This window comes from Balaenoptera borealis, assembly GCF_965194805.1.
Source record: "Balaenoptera borealis genome assembly, chromosome: 20".
NCBI classification, from domain to species: Eukaryota; Metazoa; Chordata; class Mammalia; order Artiodactyla; family Balaenopteridae; genus Balaenoptera; species Balaenoptera borealis.
Genome location: NC_138879.1, coordinates 37,950,557 through 37,976,119, shown reverse-complemented (window position 1 = coordinate 37,976,119; position 25,563 = coordinate 37,950,557). Strand labels below are relative to the sequence as shown.

At 45.4% G+C, this 25,563-nt stretch overlaps 1 protein-coding gene across 9 annotated transcripts in view; it reads left to right on the top strand.

The window, feature by feature from the left end:
* Nucleotides 1–25,563, top strand: part of BCAS3 (BCAS3 microtubule associated cell migration factor) — a 569,341-nt gene that overhangs the window by 485,259 nt on the left and 58,519 nt on the right. The window contains exon 24 of one of the 9 annotated variants that reach the window (XM_082372013.1): nt 14,743–15,698. The exons of the other annotated variants lie outside the window; for them this stretch is intronic. Coding sequence (XP_082228139.1) covers nt 14,743–14,855 — 113 coding nt within the window. The 3' untranslated portion in view covers nt 14,856–15,698. Of the gene's footprint in view, nt 1–14,742; nt 15,699–25,563 lie in introns of those variants that run through there. 9 annotated transcript variants of the gene reach the window in all.

Sequence of the window (25,563 nt, the reverse complement as noted above, 5' to 3'; positions counted from 1 at the left end):
GGAGTCAAATCCAAGCCCCGACAGGGGATGGCACTCAGGCTCCTTCAATTTTTGTGTCTCAGGCTGCATCCCCCCATCTTTCCACTCATCCATCTCACCCCTCCTATGGGAATAGAGATTTCAGTGCCCTCAAATACGGGCTACCTTCCAGTTGAGAGTTGTCACGTATAATTTTATTTATTTATTTTTATTTTTAATTTTTTTTGGCTGCGTTGGGTTTTCGTTGCTGTGCGCGGGCTTTCTCTAGTTGCGGCGAGTAGGGGCTACTCTTCGTTGCGGTGCGGGGGCTTCTCATTGCGGTGGCTTCTCCTGTTGCGGAGCATGGGTTCTAGGTATGTGGGCTTCGGTAGCTGTGGCACGTGGGCTCAGTAGTTGTGGCTCATGGGCTCTAGAGCGCAGGCTCAGTAGTTGTGGCGCACGGGCTTAGTTGCTCCGCGGCATGTGGGATCTTCCCGGACTAGGGCTCGCACCTGTGTCCCCTGCATTGGCAGGCAGATTCTTAACCACTGTGCCACCAGAGAAGCCCAGTAGTCACATATAATTTAACACTCACATGGCAAAAGATGGGACTCTGATTAAACTTGGGTTAAGTATTTGTATGAATTAATTATGTCATAACAAATTCATGGCAATTTCATAGCATTCTTCAGAGGGTTTGGGCTTCTTTACCAAAAGAATCTCATTACTACTCGTGCCACTTTTGTAGAGCAGTTAACATCTATCAGAATGTTTATTTCACATTCAGATATCAGAGAGCCAGAGAGGTTTAGTTACCTGCCTGTGGTCACACAGTAAGTGAGTGCTCAGGAAGGATGAGGAACAATCCAGGTGGTAATGAAACTGAAATGCTTGGGCTCTGACAGAATAGTTCAGCAAAAGGATGTTAGTCCTAAAATGGGGAGTGTAGCTCAGCCTTCAAGTCCCATTGCTCTCCCAGGAGAACTGTATTTTCTACTCTCCTGAATTCTATTATGACAGGTTTTTAAAAATGATTTAAAATTTATGCGTATGTATGTGCATGAAAATATGTAGCTGCTCACAGATACGTATATAGAAGATGAAAGAGAAAAATGGACAGCTTATAATTACAGATATTTTTGTTCATCTGGTATCCAGATGATCTCCCTTGATTCTGACAGTTTTGACAAATCAGTTTATTAAAATTGTAAATGTAACCCAGAGCTGTTTAGTGCAGTACTAAGCAGAAGGTGCTTTCTACTCACATTATATTTTGCTGTTGCATTATTAGAAGTAAATATGGCTTCTACTTGAAGGACAAAACAGCCTGTCTTTTATGAGAAGTATGTAACTTGCCATGTGTATTCCCAGTCGGTTTCACTGTTCTGAGACTCTAAGGATATTTTCCTAGAGCTTTGACCTTGATCAGGCACAGAGACGCCTTGTCCTCTTGTCCCCTTTTTCCCTTCATCTTCCCTGTCCCTTCAACCTCAAGTTTCTAAATCGAAAATTCTAGGGAATTCCCTAGTGGTCCAGTGGTTAGGACTCGGTGCTCTCACCGCCAGAGCCGGGGTTGGATCCCTGGTCCGGGAATTCCACAAGCCACGCTGCATGGCCAAAAAAAAGCTAAAGAGAACACTTGCTCCCTAATATCCAGAAGGTATTGTTCAGGTGACATTTGAGGAAAGAAATCATCAGAAAGCAAGTTTCAGTTTGAGGTGTATAAACCCATTGTGCTTGAGGAACAGACTTTCACTGTAAACTCTTCAGAAAAATTCATGGCAGCAAGAAGTGATGGTGTGGGGAGGCAAGATGGGAATAGTGAGTGCTGCTTTTTTTTTTTCTTATAAATTTATTTATTTTATTTTTGGCTGTGTTGGGTCTTCGTTGCAGTGCGCGGGCTTTCTCTAGTTGTGGCGAGCGGGGGCTACTCTTTGTTGTGGTGCACGGGCTTCTCATTGAGGTGGCTTCTCTTGTTGTGGAGCACGGGCTCTAGGCATGCGGGCTTCAGTAGTTGTGGCACGCGGCCTCAGTAGTTGTGGCTCGCGGGCTCTAGAGTGCAGGCTCAGTAGTTGTGGCACACGGGCTTAGTTGCTCTGCGGCATGTGCGATCTTCCCGGACCAGGGCTCGAACCCGTGTCCCCTGCGTTGGCAGGTAGATTCTTAACCACTGCGCCACCAGGGAGGTCCGTGAGTGCTTCTTAAACTGAGAGAGAAGAAATGTACAGAAAGTGGAACTCGCTTTATGCAGTCACTGAAAATCAGAAAAGAATTCCTTTTTTTCTCATCACCTACCATGGAAAGACCAGGGAGGTTTTTATTTCATATCTGATTAGCTTCAAGTTGACAGTGTCTTCTACCACCCTGACTTTGTTCCTCCAGCTTTCCTCTTCCCCAGTACCTCTAGTCTGCCCAGCAGTCATTTGTCAACAAGCACATATATCTACGACAAGGCATCTAAATCTTTCTGCCATGGACTATTGGTAATTTAGTAAAGCCTATGGACCCCTTCGCAGGATATTTTTCAATGCATAAAATGTATAGGAACATAATTATTAACATATTTTATATGCCTACACATTTATGATATAGTAATACTTACGTTTTAGCATACTAAATAACCAGAACTAATCGCTACTATAAAGTCATAATGTGTGTACACCAGGGATTAGCAAACTACAGCTCACAGACTGTTTTTGTAAATAAAGTTTTATTGCAACACAGCTATGCTCCTTCATTTACATGTCATCTCTGCCTGCTTTCATGCTGCAATAGCGGAGTCAAACAGCTGGAGAGAGATCATATAGCCCTCAAAGTCTAAAATATTGGCCATCTGGTTCTTTACAGAAAAAGTTTCCCAATCCCTTGTGTAAATTGCAGTAACAGTAATGTGCAATAAAAATGTGATTTCTGTTGACGACAGTCGTAGGCGCTACTAACTACTGTTTGCTGCCTACATTCATAATTGATGTAAATGCTAAATTTCAGTTAGAGGTTACTGAAAATATAGGTGGAACTTTTTGTCCATCCAACTCCACAGACCACCTGAATGTTATCCATGGATCCCTTGGGGACCTGTGGACCCCACGTTGGTAACCTCTGGATGGGATTAAAATTTAAAAGACCTTTCATCAGAAAGAAATCATTCTTTTGCAGTGTGAAAACTCTGCCCCCTTTCTACCCCCTCTCACATATTTGTGTATTGTAATTTCGTATTTTCATATAAGGGGTTTTTAAGGGATAGATGAAAAAGAAGCTAGATCATCCCTAGAATTAGGTGACTCAGCGCCACCTTGGACTCTTATTACCATTCTGTAAAGACCCAGGGTCTTGCTGAGGAGAGGTTATTTCTGTCAGCTCATGCTAAGAAAAATTAGAGATCTTCTGCACAATCAGCTCATTACCCCTGCCTCATCCCACCCTGCCAGGAGAAAGAGCCAGAATCTTCCCGTCCCCCACTCCCATGCTTCTTCTGTCCTCTCTGGTGCATACCTTGACTTTTCTCATCTTGTCTTTTAATGTCACATCAAGACACGCCATGGGATCTGACTTTACCATTTATGTGGCTATGATGTCTTATTCTCCAGAGATAGCTTCAAGTGTTCAGCAATAACTCATGTCCACTTAATGTGAAAATTGGTACCATCTAATAGAATCTTCAACATGCTAACCACACCATTCCAATAATGAAATGCAAATTTTTCTGGTTTTTTTTTTTTTTTTTTTAGTATGGTCATTTTTAGACTCTTGAGGAATGGAATATCCTCTTTATTATGAATTGAAAACTAGAAATAAAGATACAGAGTTTCTTACACTTAATTTAATTTAATATTTTTAAATCGAAGTATAGTTGATTTACAAATGTTGTGCTAATTTCTGCTGTACAGCAAAGTGACTCAGTTATACACATGTACACATTCTTTTTTTATATTATATTATATTTTTATATTATATTTTATATTATATTATTTTATATTATATTTTTATATTATATAAATATATTATTTTCCATTATGGTTTATCCCGGGAGATTGGATGTAGTTCCCTGTGCTGTACAGTAGGACCTTCTTGTTTACCCATTCTACATGTAATAGTTTCCATCTACTAACCCCAAGCTCCCAGTTTGTCCCTCTCCCTCCACCCACCCCCGCCGCCTTGGCAACCACAAGTCTGTTCTCTGTGTCTGTTTCTGTTTTGTAGATAGGTTCATTTGTGCCGTAAATTAGGTTCCACACATAAGTCTTACACTTATTTTAAATAATCCTTTTACCTAGAGTCATAGGCTATCATGTTCAATCCTCACAACAGACCCAGAAAGTCCATGTCATTGTTATTCCCATTTTACTGTGAAGAAAACTAATATAGAGGGAGTTTAGGTTGCACTGGTAAGTGACAGAATTCCAGAATTCTTGTATTTTTTTTTCCAACTTGGAGAGAAAAGACAACCTTACTTTATATGACCCTTCACTTTCAGGATCAGCTATGGCCCCTGGGTGTGTTTTTATCTAAGGGAATCCTGTAGTAGTTCAAACACTGTAGAGAAAGACAGTGAAATGGAATAGTTCTGACTGTAGACTTGGGATCTAGGCTGTAGATCATTTCCCAAGTTTCTCATCTGCAGTCAGGGCTTTGAGAGGGACCGTCTTTAAGGCCCCTTCCAGTGTCATCTAACCATCCGTGTTCTAGGATATTCAATGCAAAGGATGTTGAGGAAGCCCAGCTTGTGATGAGTTCCCAGCCTGCCTTTCAGGTGGGTCATTAAAGGCAAAGGCTGGTCCAGCAGTGGGACCTCGGAGATGGATTCGTAAGCACCGTAGCCACCGTCCTGTGTGCTGAACAGCTCTACTGATGCAGCAAAGCAGGGGATATTATTGATTTTTCAAATAATATTTGAATATCATCTTATTGAGACAAAATGAAAAGAATGTATGGGGATGCAGAGCCGCACACTGCTGCAGGAGGCCTAAAAATAAAAAAGGAAAAAAATAGTCCCTCATGTATGAGAGTGGGGGAAAAAATGTAAACAAGCGCCTGTGTGTGGGCACACAGCAGCCGCCCGGAACTTCTGAGCTGCCAGAGAAACATACAGTGTGTGAGAAGGAACACATGGGCTTCACTGAGTGATCAGTGCCGTAGGTTTCTATAGAGTTTGAATTCTGATCTAGCCCTGGTCTGATTCAGCCCCAGCTCTGCTTGGCTTACAGGACAGTGATTTGAACTGACAGCCTTACCACCTGTTGTTAATTGGACCTCGGTGCTTTCTCCTCCTGCTGTCATTTCTCATTTCTGTCCTTGACTTCTTTTTAGGGGTATGGGGGTGATGGGGAGTGACCAGCCCGCAGGAAGAGGGCCCAGGTACGGGACGGTGCTCCCCTCTTTCTGCCGCCTGTCTCTGGCTCTGCGTGGATTGAGGTGGAAGCCGTGTTTCCCTGTCCTCTTTTGTTCCCTCTGTATTGAGCATGTATCACAACTTGCTGTAGTTTTCTGCTAACATTTCTGACTCCCTTCTGGATTGTAAGCTCCTGAACAGTCGAGGTTGAAAAGTCATCTCTGTGATCCCAGCACCGAGTTCTGTGCCTGGCACTAAAGAGGTGTTCCGTAATACTTGTTGGCTGGCTGGATGAAGGGTGGGCGTCATTGCCCTAGCCTAACCCGTCCTACCCCTGCTCCACTCCCAGCAGTACCATTGCCATTATTTTACAGTCTGGGCTGGTAGCCCCACCACCCATCATGTCAACAGAACTAGAAATATGGGGTCATCCTCACTGCTGCCTCCTTCTCCACACAAATAAGTCACCAATTCCTGCTGATTTTTTTTTTTTCCCCTAAAATTGCTCTAATTTGTCCTTTCTCCTTTTCATTCCTATTACCACCGCCTGGTTATTTCCTCGGTATTGTCATTGTCTGCTCTTCGTACCCTTCACTTTGGCTTCCATTTATCTGTCCCATGACACTGCTGCTCTGACCTTGTCACTGTCCTGCCTGAGGGCTGTCTGAGGCTCCCTGTTTGCCCACAGCGGCTCTTAGCATGGTCTGCAGAGCCGTTCCTTGCTCTGGCTTCCGCCTGCCTCTACATCCACGGCTCCGACCACTTCCTGCCTTGAATTTTATGTTTCAGCATCACCTGAATCCTTACGGTTCCCCATGTGAGTCATACTGTTTGCTGCCTAGGATGCCTCTCTCACTTCTGCTTTTTCCATTCTCAGTCGTACCGTGAAACTCAGGACATATGTCACCTCCTCGTCTGATCCTGTCTCCCCGTGGAAGGAAGGGAGTGAGGGAGAGGGAGAGCGTGGGCATCTCCTCTGGGCTTTTACAGAACTCTGTACATACACCTCAATGTCCCAGGCACGGGAAGGCACTTCCACAGAGTATTGAACTTCCAACATGCCTCTTCCAATTGCTTAATACCCTCAAGTTCTCTCCATTTTCCTTCCCAATCCTTTTCTAAAGTTTTTATTCACGTTAGGCTCCAAGTGACAGGTATGTGTGACCTTTCTTAGGAGGACTGACATTTTTATAGAGCCCTACTCCTCTACAGATGGGACACTGGCCTTAGTGAATGAGGAGGCATCTCTTGGGGTTGCCAGATGATCCCAGGAAAATGACGAATCCGTTGAACTCTGACTCGGCTCTTCAGTTGGGTTAACACTTGCCTTTGCACTCACTATAGGGTGAGGAATGGCGAATGCAGCGGAGCGCCCGTCACACCCCGTGAAGGGGAGCCGTGAGCCAAAAGCAGTGCTGAGCCCAACCAGAAAAAAAGCCTGGCATTCTAGAAACGGCATGGTCTCTGAAAGATTGACAAACCTGGGTTCAAATCCATTGTTTGCCGCGTAACAGTGGAAAATTGAGCAAGTTCCTTAAACCCCCTACTCCTCTGTTGAACGTGCATACACACTGAATTGCGATAAGGATTAAGTGAGCAAATACATGTTATATGCTTCGAAGAGTCACTGGCACATAGTAGGTGATCACTAATGATGGCTGCCTTTGTTGTTATTTTCCCTGTCTCACTCCCGCCAGAAAGAGGTTGCTGTGTAATGAGAACGCCATAATCTCTGAGTTCTATGTGCGTTTCTCTTGTTTCACTTAACTTGGCCCTGAGGCTTAACTTCCAAGTCCACGTCAGTGGTTGGCTTTTGATTCAAACACCCTAGTATGTGTTTCCAGTTTTCAAACAGTTGGTGAGAGCGTTATAAACCCCCAGATTCTATATGTGGGGAAGCAGTGTGGTATAAAAAAGGAGGTACACTCGAGTCCTGGTCCTGGTTTCTCTTCTTGGGAGCTGTGTGATCTTGGACAGAACCCTTAGAGTCTCTGCCCCTGAGTTGTAAAGATCCCGTGAGGTTAACGTGTACATGGAACTTTCTGTTGTTGGATGTGCTTTTTTAACGTCCTTGTGGACACTTTGCTCACAATCAAAGTACTTTGGCACTGTAATAGTGGTTTGGTTATAACTATATAGGAGCCAGACTTCAGCCTTATATTTAGCTCTTAGAGGTGAGCAGGCTTTGCTTTGTCTTCAAATGAAAACCAAACTCACCTTGAGAAGTAGAACAGAATCAGTATCACCAAGTATTAATTTTCAAGGATAATTCAAGAAGCTCTTTTCTTTAAAACATTTCTTGGAAAATAAGCCCATAGATCTGCACTTTTATTAATCATTCCGTAACGGAACTTTGGATTTTTCCCCAGGCTTAAGTAGAATGGTTATTTCTAAGTCTGCTATTTCCTGGCGTCAGATCTTTCTAGGAACAGCTCTGGGTCTCTTGGCCAATTTGGCATCAGAGCTTCTGGGCCAATATCCTCAGCTTCTGTGATTTTCTCAAAGGTCTGACAGTGTTCGTCAGAGAGTCACTTCTGCTGAGTCCTTGTGGTTTTTCTTCCCCATAAGCCACAGAATTAGAAAAGGAGGGATGGAGCTAAGAGTCCAGCCTACTGTTGGGCTTGGGTTGGCACCTAATGTTGGTTCCCATCTGTCTGAAGAGTACACTGCAGTCTTCCTCGGCCATGTAATTCCTCTGGGACTATTCCCAGAAGGAAATTTTTCTGTCAGTTTTTAGTTTGCTCTTTGGAGAGCAGTGAATACTACCTGTCATTTTCCCCATTTTTCCCTTACTGCCACTAGCATTTACTAGAGTTTGACTCAAGTTCTTTGAGAGTAATCTCAGAGGAGCATCGAACCCACCCTTTCTTTTTCCCATTGCGTTTCCCACAGCTGTAAGCATAATAACCATGGAATTATCTTTCTTTTAGCCTCTAGCCAACATGTGAGCAGCCCCTTTCATTTTTTTTTCCCCAGTTTTATTGCAATATAATTGACACATAACATTGTATAAGTTTAAGGTGTACAACATAAAGATTTGATACACATGTACATTGCCAAATGATTACCACAATAAGATTAGTTAATATCCATCACCTCACATAGTTACAATTTATTTTTTCTTATATGAGAACTCTTAGCGTCTACTCTCCCATCAACTTTCAAATACACAATACAGCATTGTTAACTATAGTTGTCATGTTGTACGTTACTAAGTGGCCCCTTTAAACTTTATTTTCTGTGTTTGGCATCTACCTGTGTAAAACAGCAATAATCCCAATCTTCCTCAATGGGATTTGCCACCCCCCGCCAAATAGTATTCAGAACAAAAAGAACTATATAAATCCCAGAAACTACAGAGAAGGCTCTAGCTAATTTCCAGTCCGAGTGCTCTACATTGAATTACTGTTTCCCACATAAACAGTGTTCTAGAAGGAGTTACATTCCTGACTAAGAACGTAATGGCCAACTCATTGGGAAATAACCAAATTAAAAGTATTTAATTCTAACTTTTAACTAACTGGGGGGGGGGCACCTTCTTTAGGCATTTCCGTATGACCTGTGCAAAATTAACAGCAAAACATCCAATACAGAGTTACAAATATAACATAGTTTTATGAGCATCTTCAAATGATGTACCTTTATACTGTCGAGACTTAAATTTTCCAAACACTAATTAAGTGGGGCGGATAAATACCTATTTCATCCAATTACCTTCTGTTTTATCTAGTTAGCTGCGTGTGGGCCTCCTGAAAAGGGACCTGGGAATGAGGGTCAGAAAGTAGACAGGCCAGCGGTGGAGGGGGTACAAGTGGCCAAGCCCTGTGAACGTGGCTGAGTGTGTGGGGACTCCCGGTGTTGTCGTCTGTGCCATTTGGCAAATATTTCTCCTCAAGCCCTCAGCTAGTTTATAACATTTCATTTTACAGCCCATCACGATGATAGTAACCAACCCCAGAAAAATATCAAGCCGTTAGAGACCATCGTGTTGGAAGATGAATGTGACCTCAGAGACCTCCATTCTATCCACCACCCCCATCCCATCCCACCCCCTTTAGTGTTCAGTGAATTTCTTTAGCCAAAGTGGTTGCCATGGTTCTTGGGTCAAAAGGAGGATATTTGGAGGGATTTTTCTAAACACACACATATAAATGTTGAGAAATAGGACTCTAAAAAGTAGGAGTTATACACAGACCCCAGTCCCTCTCAGTGAGTAAGACAAAAGGCAGCATGATCTATAAATACGGTAAAGTGCCTTCAAATGCTGAGTATTCGGGGTGGCGGGGAGGGAGAGAGGCCACGCACGCATGCCATGTGCTCCCTCCAAACACAGCCTCATAAGACATTTTCCATTTTTGAACAAGGAAACAACAATCACATTTTAAGTTGCATTGGTTAAGAACAGAAAAATATAACTTGGCACGAGTTCCCATGCTGGCCTTTTGGAACGGGTTGGTCTGTAACACCATACTAAGTCTGTTTTCTATCAGTGATTCCTAGCCAGCTTATTAAACAGATTTATACAATGAAAGAATCTAATAACAGAAACATTCACCTCCTTTATTACTTGGCATTATTTATGGTTTGAGTTTTTTCAGCTACTTTTTTATGCACCGGAATCTGGCAACATTGTACTTATAAAGTTTATGTACCAAAGTATGAGTAGGTTGGGGGAGTATTGTATGTGTCCCCTCCATCCGGCCACATGGACTCCGCCAGCAGAGGTGCTGAGGACCTATCTCTCCCATCCTCTGAGTGTTTTAAGCATGGAATCCTGTTTCCTTTCGGATTCCATGATGCTTGACCCAAACAAGGGTTAATTTTCTTCCCCCACAAGGAGTAATGTTCCTTTCAGCCCTGGGTTTAGTAATAGGGGGAAAAAAAAAAAAAAGAACCTTAGCCTGTGTGAGAATGTTTATAGGGGAATTAGATAATTCTCCACCGATTCGCAAGCATCTCAAATTTTTCAAGATGGAAGAGATATCCAGAGCCTCCTTTTTCCTCCCCATTCATTCTCTGATAATGAGGGATTAGGTAGAGGTAATAGAAATTTTTTAAGGGAACTGGTGTGGGGAGAACTCGGGGGTACTACACTCTAGAGCATTACTCCCCAAATTGCCCTTTTGTAGGAGACATAGCAGGGAGCCACTTACAGGGGCATCAGTGGACCCGAAGTGGGTGTCAGAGGGGCCGTGGCGTGGCCGGCGTGGCCCCGACCCTTCCCTGCCTCAGTTACCCCTCTGCATCCCAGCTTCATCGTGGCATGAAAGAACATTTTCACGTGTTTGTTCTCCCTGAGAAAGAACAAGTCCCATCTCAGATAGGCATCGCCTCCTCTCCCTGAGCTGCATCCTTCTTCCCAAGGAAAACCCATATGTGAGGCACACTGAGCAACGTCTAGAGCTGGAGAGGTGACCCAGGTGCTTTTGGATTGTGAAGTAGCTTCTGTGGGAAAGCAGTGGCCTATTTATGGGTTCATGGGTTAAGGAGGAAGGACAGGATGACAAGAGGGAGGCCAGGAGGCTCCCATGAATCTACATGCCCTGGTAAGAAGCAGCTCATGAGGTCAAATGGCAATTTGTAAAAGGAAGCCGTGAACACTGGCAAATGAGCACGTTGGTGGTTCAAGACGAAGGTATAAAATTAAAGGAAAGGCTTATGCTTAATGCAGTTTTCCTTATAAAAACCTACAGCATTTAGGCTACCACTTTTTGTTTCCTTAATAAGGAAGCCGAATCCCAGCCATGTGGTGGGAATTAGTCATTGCTGTCCCTATGGTTCATACCAATAAATATAAGAATTCAGGGGTTAATGAACGTGGTCCTGGTTCTCAGTTATCAGTGGGGATTGCCAGAGGTTTGCCGGGTGGACGGACCAAAAGAGATCACATTTCTTCCTTCTCCCAGCTTCCAGGTTTCCAGCCCTTCTTCCCTGTTACGCATATATATGTATATGGGCTCCCATCTCTTTGACCCACTCATCCATCCCTGTTTTGATGGGTCTTTTGAATAATCAGAAATGAGACCATTGAAAGAACTCCTAAATCTCTCTCGTTGGCCCACATGTGAACCATCTCTCAGAAACCAGTATTTCCCCTGAGCCCAGGTACTGAGCCAAGCTATGAACAAAAAATTAGAGGTGTGAGAGACATGATGAGGATCCCACCTCCACGCCCTGCCCTCCCCGCGAGCTCCCCGTCTTGTTCTGTATAAACAGATCATTCTAGTGGCAAATATTGTGAGAGAAAAAGGACTCCCAATTCTGTTGACCTGTGTGTGTTTGGGGAGGCAGCTGGCACGAAGGTAGAATGCAGAAGAGGGAAGGCTGTGTTCCAGATGGCTTCTGAGGATCTTCCAGGACATTACTGGCAGTTCAGTGGATTAGAACATGGGCTCTGGAGCAGTCTGCTCTGACTTCAGTTCCCAGCTCTGCCTCTTACTAGCTGTGTCACCTTGGGCAAGTTACTTAACCTCTCTGTGCCTCATTTCTTCATTCATAAAATAGTGTACCTACATCCGAGGGTTGTTGTGAGGATTCAGTGAGTTAATACATGTAGAACACTTAAAATACTGCCTGCCCACCACACAGAAAATACTGCCTGACAGTAAATGCTGTATATAATTATTAGCTGTTATTACTATTTTCACATATTTTGTGTGAATGTATATAAATGTGATATATGTATACCTATCCTTTTTTCCTTCAAGCTCCTACTATACAGAGAGCCTGACTTGCTTTCCATATCAGCACATACAGATTTATCTTATGACATTGATTTAAAATTAACTTTCTTTGGGGAAATTTTATAACTAACCCCTCAGAGGTTGGAGAGTCTATGTGATGGCACCTCTCTAAGATCAGATCTTCCTCTGGTTGATGGAATTACATTCTTCAGCAATCAAATTTGAGATCTCTACTCAAACTGTTTGGTCTGTGAAAATTTTAGATATTTGTTTTTTAAATCCACATCAGGACACATTGTCCACTATTTGAAGGAGTCACCGTATACTAATTGCTAGGCTGCTTGAAGAATTTGTAGGTAAATTGTTGCTTTTAAATCCCCCTGAAATATAGGGCAGAAGGGAACTTGGCATCCTGTATTGAAAAGATACATTTTTAAGTCAACTGTTAGGGCAAATAGGTCATTTCACATCTCAGCCTCCTGAGGCTTGTACTTCTCCAAACTGATGTGGTTTCTGGCAGTTAGAAATGAAGCAGGAGGATCTTTTGATCTCTTGCTCCTTAAATGTGAGCCCTGGGTCGTTGTTAAGAGGTGCTGGCCTTTGGGAGAGTTCTCCCTGATTTACCCCCTAGAAACAGTGGCTCCAGATCCCAGTTGAGGATCCTACATGTTACAGGATCTGTGGCATATCCATTAGACAGGTCTGTCCAAGGAAACGGAATGCAGCAAGGAGAACCGTAGTATCAGCCAGATGGGCTGGACCGTCCAGCGGATGCCAGTTCTCCCACAAAGCAGATACCCTGTGTAATTCACATCTGGTACTGAAGAGGCTGGAGTGTGGCCACACCCCAAAATGGCACTGACCTTGGCCATGCTGTTGGGGTAATTGGACTTTTAGGATGAACTCCCTGAACAATCTCACCACTGTGGCTGGCACAAACAGGCTTTTCTTTAGCAGCAGACGTTCATGTCTTCTCACTCCAACTTTTTTTTCTTGAACAAACATATGTATTGTGGCCAATGCAAGGAAAATCCCACTCATCATTTTGTTCTGAGTTGTTTCTGTCCTGGAACAATAGTCTAGTGTACCCAGGGCCCTTGAAAATCTGGTTTCCATGCCTGTGTGAATCTCCTTGGAAGACCCTAAGGCCAGGAAGCCATTGGTATTACCGAAGGCTTCCTACCGCCATCCGTGACATCAGTGGCTTTGCATCAGATTGGCTCCTTTTTCCATGGCCGGAGAGTGAGCTTTAGCAAAAGATCCCCAAACCAACAGGCTTCTAAGTGCCTGTCTTTTCTCCCACAAGGGAAGGTGGCCTCTTCATTACTTCGATGAGCGTCACCCAGGACTTGTCTTCTTCTTTGAGCATCCACTCCACTCAGGAGAAGGAATATGTCTCCAGGCACTGCAGACTAGTGAAGAAGCACTTGCCAAGCCCAGGTACTAGGTTAGGCACTTCATATCTTTAATCCTGTTGGGCTCCTCAAAATCCTGTGAGGTTTTAAATCACAGACTTGCTATGTACTAATCGAGAAACCTACTCTGTGTGAGGCGTAGACTACGTTAACGATGAACAAATCAGACAAGCCTTTGTGCTCGTGGAGGTTGCCACCGAGTAGACAGGAATCCTGTTATTTCCATATAAGAGGAAACCGAGGTTCAAAGAATCGAGAGGTTCTCAGGGCCATACAGCTCTAAAGGCCAGAGCCCCTGTTCAGATGGCTGTCTGACTCCAAAGACTGCCCTCCTTCCACTGTGCCACACTGCCTTCCTGCAGGAAGCGTAATCTGTGGTTCCACTTAAAATATGAGGAAACATCTGGAATATTAGTTTTCAACCACATTTCAGACACGGAAAGTGGAGCCTAAGGAATAGCCCAGTTGGCTCCTCGCTGAGAGTGGGTAAGAGTAGAAAAGAATTGCTGATCTCCAGCGTTTTGTTACCAGAATAACCCCACAGGAGAGGCCCGGCTGAACTGGGATTTGTGTGGGCCAGTGTAGGGGGTTTACTTCCAGAGCTGCAGGACGGAGCTGGGCTTCTGGTCCAGCGCTGCGTCCTCCCTCGAGTCCCGCTGGCCGAGGAGGTGCGGCCTCTGGAGGAGGCCTTTCCGGCTGGGCTAGAGCTCGGCGGGGCCGAGGCAGTTAACGATTAAACAAGAAGCAGCCTTTGGCAGCAGACCTCATGGTTTGGGTTCCAGGGTGCAGGATAAAAATATACAACTGGAAAGGCAAGCTCCCAATTAAGTGGAAGAGCTCGCGCAAGAGACGTTTCACTCCAGTGTCGCCAGTGACCACACGCGGGCCCACTGTCTCCTCAGACGGCCCCGCGCTCCCCGCCCCATACTTAGCGTTGGCTCCAGGATTTTTCGGAGAACGTCAGCTGGAGCACACAGGCCTTTTCTCTTTTCCATTCAGAGAAAAACTTGCATGCCTTCAGCCCAGCCGTTTATCTTCTTTGGCGTCTTAGGAGAGTAGGCTGTGAGAACGAGGAGTGTCGTTAGTGATCATCTGGTTGAATCCAGCTCCTGCACTTAATGCTGTGGAAACTGAGGCCCAGGCAGGGGAAGTGACTTGAGCAAAGTCTCTTTGCCGACGAGGTGAGGGGTAGGGAGGAGATTAAAGTCTAGGTCTTCTGACGTCTGTATCCACCCCCGCCCCTCCCCCTCCAAGTGTCCCAAGCCAGCACCACTGGGCCAGTCACACTTCTTTCCTTCTCCGCCCCCCCCCCCCACCCCGACACACAAGTGTGCTCAGCCCTCCTCTTCTTTTACAGGAAAGGATGCTAAGGCAGGGAGTGTAAGCAGTGCCCACAGAACTGACAAGAACAGATGCCAGAAAAGGGAACCACAGGATCCCGACAAGCAGGGCTGGGCCTTCTCCATCTGACCGCATTCCCTCTCTAAGAACGTGTTGTGGGAGGCCAGAGTTGGCCTCCCCTGAGCTCCCAGCCTGCAATAGCCCTCCTAATGGCCCTACGGTTCCTGGCTTCCTCTTGCCACTGACTTTCCCCTCCGCCGCTGCCCGGGACGACCGTACAACTACAGTGACTTCGAGTCTTGCCAAGACAAGCCCAATAGTTACTTTCAGCCTCCATTTCTTGCCAAGCCTGAAATAGTAATTGCCTGAAGGATTCCAAAAAGCTGGGCTTTATCTGCAGCAGAGACTCCGTAAATCAAAACGCAGGTCTTATCTCTCGATTCTCTCCTCTCTGTTGTGTGGTCTCCTAAATGAAAAATGTTACCTAATTGCCTAAAACAGCTGGCCTGATGTTTAATTATTTCAGCTCGCTAACCTGATATTCTGGGCCAATAAATCGTACCCAGGGAGTGGATAATGGTCTTTACAGATCGGGCTTGTCCAGGTTGCCTGTGTCAGAGATGTTGATTTCAGCCACCAGAGGGAATTCCAGATTTGAACGCTCTTAGCAAGCACCGCGTTTGTCTGATGTTGGAGCTCCCCTTCACCCATCTGAGGAACTGTTTGCTTAGAAAATGCCTTTAATCCTCTCCCAAACATTCCAATGGCGTGCCCTCCTGCACCCCTGCCCAACTCAGCCCGCACTCCCTGTACTGAGGCCCAGGAGAGCCTGAAGAACAACTGCGAACCTGACCCTCAGCCTTGGTGCCTGTGCTCTCACCTCAGAGCAGAGAAGCCCATGGAAGGGGCAGCACAGGGTGGCTGGTTAATAACAGCGCCAGGATTACAGGCCAGTGAGCTCCAGCGATCCTCTCTAACCTCGAGTCTCTCCACCCACACCCCTAACTCCTCCCCAACGTGGGACCTGGATTCTGAACAGGCCATATGGCTTGTCGTTGCCTGACCCCCGTCTCATGCCCCTTTGCCTTTGCTCCTACCATTCCCTGGGATGTCCCCTCACTCTCCCCCTCGCCTCACCTCCTCTTCCCTCCCATCTTCCAGATGCCACCTGCTCCTCCTTCAGGAGCCCCCTCAAGTGGCAGCACCTTCGCACAGCCTTGTCCTTCACCCCTCAGTAAGCTCAGTGGTTCCCATGGCCAATACCTCAACTCTGCCTCCATCGTCCCCCCATCTGGTTCATCGTCCCCCCTCATCTGTTACTGCACTTCTTCAGGGGTGGGACTTGATCTTTGCATCTGGGATTCTCTGGTGCTTAGAATCGTGTCTGATCTACAGCAGGAACTCAGCAAATGTGTACTGAATGGGGGCTGTTTGGGAGGGGAGCCTAAGATGTCATTCTTAGAGCAACAAAGATAGGGTCATGGAGCTGTATATACTTAGTGTTTGATCCAAGAAATAAAGGAAGGAGAGAGGGAGGGAGGGAGGGAGAGGAAATAAATAGAAAGAAGAGGCAGATTCTTCAGAAAAGAAACCCAGGCCCTCTGAATGGCGTGGCCCTCTTCTCAGGCCCGACACCTACTCACGCTCACCAGCAAGACTCTGCATGCTGTGCTCGATTCCTCAGGGTAATAGCCACCAATTCCTGCCATTTGGGTTTATTGAATTAACAGTTTCAACTTAAATTACGTTTAGCTGTTTTCCCCTAAGAAATTCCTCATGCATTCGATCGGCTGGTGTAAGAAGCAAACTCCGGCCATGGCCAGTCCTTCCGTGGAACTGCTACTGTGGGAACCAAAATTCCTTCCTCACAGCAGACACTGAAGGTGCCATCAGACTTAGGGAGACTCCGTATGCAAGTCCGAGCTGGGTACAGCAGGTATAAAAATTGCTTTCGCTGCTTTATTTTCCTAAAAATTTCAGGTTTCCAAAGAGTAGTCTCTTCTCTCTAAACTTAATATATGTATGTATTAGATCCACTATATTATATTTAGCTGTTTCCTCCCAGGTATTCGATTGATATGCGCATTCCATTGCCAGGCTTTTAAGAAGCCTCTGCTCCACATCTTCCTGCCACCCTCGCTAGCTCAGGACAAAGCCGATGGACCAGTGAGAGAGGGGACTCTTCTCCAGAGCCCACCCAGAGATGCCATATATAATAGGATGTAATCAAACAACATAAGGGCAACACTGCCTAAATAATAGGTCAGATGCTTTTATGCTTTCATTCATTCATCTACAGATGATGTTATTTTCCTTATCAGCAAGCAGCCTTTCTCAAACACCTGCTTGCTTTGGGCCTGTGCGGAGAGTCAGGCCTGACCTGGTGGGCTGGTAGCAGCAACAGGGGCAGCTGGCAGTGGAGCCCTGTAGCAGGTTGAACCTCCAGCGAGACTCTCCTAGGTGGGGCGGGAGAAGGGTGGATGGCAGGGTAAGGCACGGGCTTGTTCCTAGACAGCTGACGCTGCTCGGGGCAGGGATCCAGTGCACAGATACCCCTGGGACTCATCCTCAGGGAGCGAACAGAAGCGTAGTTATTAGAGCAGAGGCACAGCCTACCATGGGGGGCTGGACGCTGATCTCTTCCCCTCCACCCACCTGAGGGCAGACTTGGACCAAGAACCTGGGTGAGATCTGAGGGTGGCAGGAACCAGGTAGAACGTGCCAGGTTGCCCTGACCGACACGGCTCTGCAGGCCTGACAGGTCAAACCAAGCGGTGGAGGGGCTACAAGGGCAGTGTTTGTGCTTTGGGCGTCCCAGGATGTACAGGACGCTGGCGCAGAGACGTCTTCTGCTGCCAGAGCTCTGTCCCACCCTTCCCCTCCTCCCCTTCCATCGTCACACTGGGGACCAGACCCCTGGCTAGAAGGGGCTAGAACCTGCTGGAAAAAGAATGGACAGCTTCCCTGCCAGGTGGAATCAACCCTTCATTTAAGAGACTGTCTGTGGCCAAAAGTTAGTAAGGGTTCCGCAGATGAACTCTGCCCTTTTTTTTGAGGCAGGAGTAGAGATGCCAGAATTAACTGACTTTTTCTACATTGGAACCTCCCTTCTCAGGCTCCAGGATTTGCAGTGTCCAATCTCTACTCCTTGGGGGCCTCCAAGCAGCAGCTGTCTCCTCTCCTCTAGTTGTAGCAAAATATAGTCTTCCTTGACGCCCACGAGGCAACACCATGTCCCTTTCCCACTGCCATCAGCAGCCATGCCCTGCTCCCCCAAACGGCAAGTGTGGCCACTTCTAAGTGTCCTGTAGCCTCAACAAGGAATGAACAGCTTAACAACATTTTGAACCACACACAGACGAAAAGGTTATTCCCATACTTCTCCCCGCCCTGCGGTGAGGCGGCAGCCTCGTGTGGGGTTTCTGCAGAGCACTCGTGCTCCAAGGACGCGCGCTATTTCCAGCCCGAATTGTCCACCTGCAACTTTCTGCTAGCGTCAGCAGTTTCATCTCCCATTATTAGAGTCCAGCTGGAGTACCTTTGAAGTTGGTCCCATAATGTTAAATGTTAACTGTAATTTCTCTTGGCTCTCGCTGAAGAGTGCATTCCTTCTGTCGGTATGATAATAGCCATGGCTATATTGGCCGTGTTCTAGCTGACCACCTCAGCAATTGCTTTCTCTCCCGTGGTGACATAGCAAGAGCTTTGTACTGTGCATCGTGAAACTTGGGTTTGGACCTCGTCCTGCCAGGAAGCCTCGTGACCTTGAGCAAGTCCATTCTCTTCTCTGGTTCTCATTGTCGTGCTCTGTGAAATGATGGGTAAGGGCTCTTGCCTCTGAGTCTAGATTCCAGGATTCAGAGGGTGCGCAGTGATTCTCAGCTCCTGCTTCTGCCCCTGCCTGCGGCCTTCTTCCCTCCCCAGAATTCTCCCCCATCTGCGTATCCCAGTAGGAAGCCATGATCTGGGAATACTAGTAATATGTAGAGAACCTGGGGTCATTCTGACCGTTTGAACTTGAAATCCTCAGAGACCCTTACATTCTAATAAAAAGGCATGATATTGGTGATATGACACCCCTGCATCAAACTCTATCATATTAAGGAAACCTTAGAACTCAGATCTACAGTCTGGCCTGATAATTTACAATTCTGCTGGGATTGGTATGAGGAATAGTTATATCTATTTATTTATTCCACTGTCAGAATATTGATGCTAGGTTTTCATATTGTCTCTGTCACTAGAGATTATAATTAAATAATATGTCAGATGTATTGATCATATTCTTATAAATTTGCCTGATATGCTATAGAGGCCTTTTGTTGTTACAGTGTATCACAAGATTAAATTCAAAAGTTTGCCAGGCCATCTAGGTCTGTTTAAGAGATCTTCTCTTTTTTTCTTAATAAACCACAAATTTTTGATGGCTTGTCATTTTGACATTGACTAAAGTAATTTCTTTTTCCTCTCTTGTGCAGTACTGTTATCTCTGTTAGCCGTTAATCAGATTAATAGCTATAATTCCATTAAAATGAAAAGTAGTGTGTATCTTTGAAGGTGGATTTCAAATGTCTTTTTCAGCGTGAACTCATAGTTTTCAGAAAACAAGTCTGTTTTTTCTATGCATTTATTATGAGAAATTTTCCATAGGAAAAAGTGTATTTTTACTGGTTCTCTAGACTTTAGTTCCATTCTTCCAATACAGAAATAGCAAATAAACATACGTTTATTCGTCGACTACTATATTTCTAAGAATACTAGAAATGAGACCTGGTCCAGCTAAGGAGATGGATTCTAATAAAATGATAAAGTAGGCTAGATGGGAATTGAGAGAGAAGAGGCATCTCTGGATTAGATTTATGAGAACAGATATGGCAGCAAAGGTGTATGTAATGCTGTCCAAGAGCACAAGAGGCCAAGGATGGCAGCAGGAGGAAGAGGAAATGAGAGACGGGAAAACATCTGAGGTACACAAGATACACCTGTATCTCTGATGTTTACTCTCTAGAATCATCCTCAAATGCTTGTTACACTCTCGTTGTCCTGAAGCTATCCATTATTTTAAGTCCAAGACCCCAGATGTTTGCCAAAAGAAGGAAAAACCAAGACATTTTCTACGTGGTGGGCCAGGAAAAAAAATTGGCCACTTTTGTACATATATGCTTTTCCGTGTAGGTCTAGAGAAACAATTAGCAAATGAAATTTAGAAGTCCATGTAATATGTTATGATGCCTGCCCAGGGAAAGTTCAGACATAGTGAACTGAAAAGGGGTAAATTGAGAAAATGAATTGTGCCCTATAATTGATATTTATTGATCTCTTATTATATGCTTGACATTCTAGAGTTTTTCCTAGTTTGTGTCTTGTAGTCTTTACATTGACAGTACAGTATTTTTCCTGTGTTACAGATGAGGACATTTGGGCTGTTCCCTGCCCATGGTCTCACAGCTAGTAACCCAGGTCTTCAAAGCCTAGGTTTTCCATGCTACCATACTATTGTCTTTACATTGTTTCTCTCATATCTACCTACTTCAGCGAGTCACTAGAAGTTTATGACATTTTAGGAGATATGTAAGGTATAAGATCACTTACAGTGAGCATCTGCTACAGGCCAGTCACTTTACATACAGAATTCCAAATCCTTATGGCAACTCTGCACGAATAGAGATTCTCATCCCCATTTTTCAGGTTAGCAACTGAAGCCCAAAGAGGTTAAATAAATTGCTCCAGGTGCATGGCTAGACTTTGGCAGAGCTAGAATTTGAACTCAGGTCGCTTTGACTCTAAAACCCAGTCTTTTCTTCTACACCAAGCAGTTTCTTCCTAGAGAGCTACGCTTCGAGCCAAAAAGACTTGGGTTCCTCACTTGTCCCTGGACTCTCAGCCAGGCGACACAGGTGAAAGAAAGTATTTGACTGCAAGCTCTTTTTTCAGTGCAGTTCTTTTACTTTTCTTAAGTCACAAAACATTCACCTGCTTTAGTGACAGGACCCAGAGGATATAATTAGACTTTCTCTAATATTTGCTTTGGATGTTTCATATGTTTTCTTAACAGGCAAAGAGGACTTCTTCGGTCTGCCTGAAACATGTGTAATAAGCTGTTCAGTCATAATAAAAATAATAATGCATCACAGGTGTATAATACTGTAACATTTACAAATAGCTGTTGTATACGTTATCCCAGATGAACCTTAAAGTATGCGGTGATATAGGCAGGGATTATTGCTATCAGTTCATACTACAGATTTTAAAAAAAGAGGCCTCAAGGATTTAAGATTTTCCCATATCATATAATTAGTACGTCGCAGAGACTAGAATTCAAGTCTTCTGAATCCTTAATCTAGCTTTGTTTTCTTATGAGCTTTACAAACATAACTAAAAATGTGGTATCTCCGATTTCCCTTTTTTTTTATTTTTAATTTTATTTTTATTTTTGGCTGTGTTAGGTCTTCGTTTCTGTGCGAGGGCTTTCTCTAGTTGCGGCAAGTGGGGGCCACTCTTCATCGCGGTGCGCGGGCCTCTCACTATCGCGGCCTCTCCTGTTGCGGAGCACAGGCTCCAGACGCGCAGGCTCAGTAGTTGTGGCTCACGGGCCTTGTTGCTCCGCGGCATGTGGGATCCTCCCAGACCAGGGCTCGAACCCGTGTCCCCTGCATTGGCAGGCAGATTCTCAACCACTGCGCCACCAGGGAAGCCCCAGGTTTCCCTTTTTTGCTTATTTGTTTAAAGTAGGCTCTCAGTTCCTTGTAGCATCCAGTTCTTTGGAAAGGTGTGGCATGAAATTAAATGGTCACCCTTTACTGACCCAAGGAAGGACAGAGCAATAGCAGAAGAAGAAAGATGCTGGTTATAATTGACTGAGAGATGGACTCACGTCTCCTCTCCCACCTCCTCTCCCTGCGCCCATCCATCCTTTGGCTTCTTGGGCAGCTCGTGACCTCCATTTTCAAAGAGCTTCGTTGTGGTCCTAGGCCAGGAGGAAACACATGAGCAAACGCAGTGCTGGCGCATGGCTGATGACCCCCAAGAAGAGGCCATCTGGCCCAGGGCGGTGTGAGGCTTTGGCCAGGACGCCCTCTCCTCCTGAGGGGCATCTGGATAGCCCTGTGGACCACTAGGCTCCCTGTGCTTTGGGGGAACCTCACACTGCTGTCACTTAGGTTGGCTTTTGGGCCTTTGTCATCAGAAATTCTTCACGCTGGAGCAAGCCCTAGGAAGGACGACCAGCAAATTGTCCTTGTGGCCGCTCTAGACTATGAGAAGCAACCTGGCCTGGTGTTCTCCACTCTGGCCTATGATTTGGTTGGGAGACAAGAGAGAGTAGCATGAAGAACCCCGGATGGCTGGATTTTAGGCTTTGCAGCCTGTGTGACCTTAGGCACGTTATTTGACCTCTCTAAGTTTCAGCTTTGTTTCTTCATCAGTAAAACAGGAATGATAACATGAATTCCCGCTTATTTCCTCAGGTTACAATGATGAGGCAAAAATGAGCTCATGTGTAGAGTTAGAGGACAAACTTATGGTTACTGGGGGGGAGGGGGTGGGGGAAGAGTTAGACTGGGAGTTTGGGATTGACACGCTGCTATATTTAAAATAGATAACCAACAAGGACCTACTGTATAACACAGGAAACTCTGCTCAATATTCTGTAATAACCTAAATGGGAAAATAATTTGAAAAAGAATAGATACATGCATATGTATGACTGATTCACTTTGCTGAAACTAACACAACACTGTTCATCAACGATACTCCAGTATGTAAAAAAAATGAATGAGCTCATATGTAAAGGCACCTTGCTCATTGTAAAGCCCACTCAAATGAAAGGGTCTCACTCTGAGGGAAGGTGCTAGTCTCTGGAACCTTCTGTTTTAGGGGAGCTGCCAAACTGAGCAGTTCATAGGAACAGAAAGAATTCTTTCCTCTCCTCACTCTTGGTGAGGACCAGGACTGCCTCCTGGGGTTATACCCATCCCTGCAAGCCTTCTGCCGTCCTCTTAGGAGTGAGGTTGTATCTCAGCCACGATTCAGCTGAGACGTTTCTTCAGGCCAGAGGCTTGGCCAAGGGCATGGCCTCCCCGTGCCTCCCACCCTTCTTCCCCTTCTCCTCCCCCTCTCTGGCCTCCACTTCATTTTGAACAAGTGAGTTGTGTCGCTCAGCTCTTTAATGAGGTTTTTCCAGCCTCTTGTTTTTTTGTCCTTGACCATAAAGAACTCCCAGTTACTCAAAGCTGAAAATAAAATTTGGCCAGAAGTAAGCTGAGAATATAGTCTCATTATTGGTGTTGATATTTTTAAGTCTCTCTTTAAAATAAAAAATTTAAAAAAAGGCTCTGGGAAAAAGGGAGGATTTGTCATGGCATGAATATCTGTTTGAGTACTCTAGAGTGAGGACTTTACATCTTTTCCTGAAAACAAGGCGCCTTCCTTTTTTTCTCAGGGAGAGTTGTGGCTATTTTGATGCCTTTTGAGAGCACCACAATTAATTTGATTGAGCTGCTAAGCAGTTGGTTTAAAAAAGAAAGAAAGAAGGAAGGAAGGAAAAAGAGAGGGAAAGAAAGAAAGAAAGAAAGAGGGAAGGAAGGAAAGAAAGAAAGGAATTAAGAAAGAAAAAAAGGATAATGGTCACATGGATTTAGCATCACATGGGGAAATTCGCTGTAACCCAGCGGCCTCTTAGACAGCTGATGACCACGGGCCAGATTGTTCATTTCACAAAAGGGAGTCTTTTAAAGATGAGAAGACTTTTGTCTAGAGCCCAAACTTCCCCAGGGGGAAGGACTCATTTATAACCCATTCTGATTATTTTTTCCTATGAAATCTCACTGGTTAAATATGAATATATGTGGAGCATTATGCTACAACATGAAAATAAGTAATGCAGTGAGAATTTGGCCTCAGGGAGTTCTAGCCCTGGGTCCCACTCTCAGCTCTGACACCCCCTAGAAAGCTGTGTAGACATAGGAATGGCCCTGAGCTGCCTTGGATCTTCTGTTCTGTAAAATGAAGCAATAAAACGAATCCTTCCTACCTTGAGGATTGGTTTGAAGGAGAAAATTAGTTGATAATGTAAAGTGCTTTCAGAAATATCTTAGGGAAGAAAAAAAAAGAAATATCTTAGGGAATTCCCTGGTGGTCCAGTGGTTAAGACTCTGTGCTTTTCACTGCTGTGGGTCTGGGTTCAATCCCTGGTTGGGGAACTAAGATCCCACAAGCCACGTGGTGTGGCAAAAAAAAAATCTTAAAATTCCACACTCGAAGGTGTGTGGAGGGGGTGAACTTGGGGAGGGAGTGGTGACCACGCTCCCCAGTTCCTTCCTCCATATGGCATCTCAGTCAAAAGGTGGGTCTCTGTTTCCTTAGTAGCCCCCACTTCCCTCCGAGGACCCAGAGACCATTCATCACCACGGTGCAGATTCCCCAGGAAGCAGGCGGCCCATATGCTGTGCTCCACTGCTCGTAAGCTATCCGGCAGAAGCAGGCAGCCCGACTTTTCCTTGGGCCCCCTGGTCGCCGTGCGGGTTAGCTGCCTCTTTGTTTGCCCTCTTTCCCAGACTACCTGTTCCCTTCCCATTCGTGCATTCTTCCCAGAGGAGAATGATAACTCACTGTCAGAGCTTGGGTGGGAGACAGGATTCGAGCTGCTAGTGTCTGTGAGGTGTTTGGGGTCCCTTCATCATGCTCACCCTAGCTTCCAGCTGGAACCCTCACACAGCTTCGGCCCAGGCCTCCTTCCTCTGTGTTCCCAGGGCACTCCTCACACGCGTCTGCTAGAGCACTTCTGTGGCTCTCTCTTCCTGTCAGGACCCCTCCTTTCTCTACCTCTGCGTTCCCAGTGCCCGGCACATGCTAAGCACTCAGTAAATGTTTCAATGAATGAATGAATGAATGAATGAAAGGGAGACTTCGGAGTACTTACAGCCCCCAGCTTCCTTCCCTGTACACACTGATGAAACCGAAGCCCACGGCTCCTATGTGAATTGATCATGCAGAGAAAACTAGAACTGGGATTAAATATGTATTTATAACAAATACATATATTTATATATTATATTGTGTATGATACCCGTAAGTAATCTCAGTTCTACCATAGCCTGACTCTAGTATATCTATGTATGTCCTGACTCGGAGTTGACCATGTGTTAAAAAGCAAACTGAAATAGCCCGGAAAGGAAGGCAGCACCGAATAGGAAGGCAAGAGCCACGCTTGGAGACACCAGCCTGGCTTCCCGCCCTGCCAGTGACTGGTTGTATGACGTTGGACATTGTATGATGTCACTTCCTCTCCCTCATCTCAGTCGCCTAGTTTATCAAATAAGGATGTAGATTAGATGACCTCTAAAGTCTCTCCATGTTCAAAAGTCTAATGCTCTAAGAATTTCATGAGTTTCTAAAAGTTTTAGCTTCTTGAGGAGAAATTTAAAAACATTTAAAAAAATCAGTTAGAGAGTTACTACAAAGGAGAGTTTTGGTTAAAAATTCTTACCTTAAAACCCATTTCCACGAGGGTCCCATCATGAGCACTTTGCCTGTGCTTTAGACGCGCCCGGCCCTCTTCCCGTCACCAACTGAGTTACTGGTCAGAGAGCTTGAGTGTCTGTGTCTCCGCGGCCCACAGCACAGGACACAGGCTGTAGCTTAGTTGCATTTAGGGAGCGAGAGAATCCTGGTTTCTGTGCTCTTTGAATAGCGACCATGACAAGGAACTCTGAGGCGAACCAGCGGTGCCCTGACCCTTTCACGTCTGTGGGAACCGACTCCCAACCTCCACCCCATCCCACACCTGCTTGGGCAGCCTCGTGCCGCCCCGCCCTGCCCTGTGCAGTCCTCAGGCCCC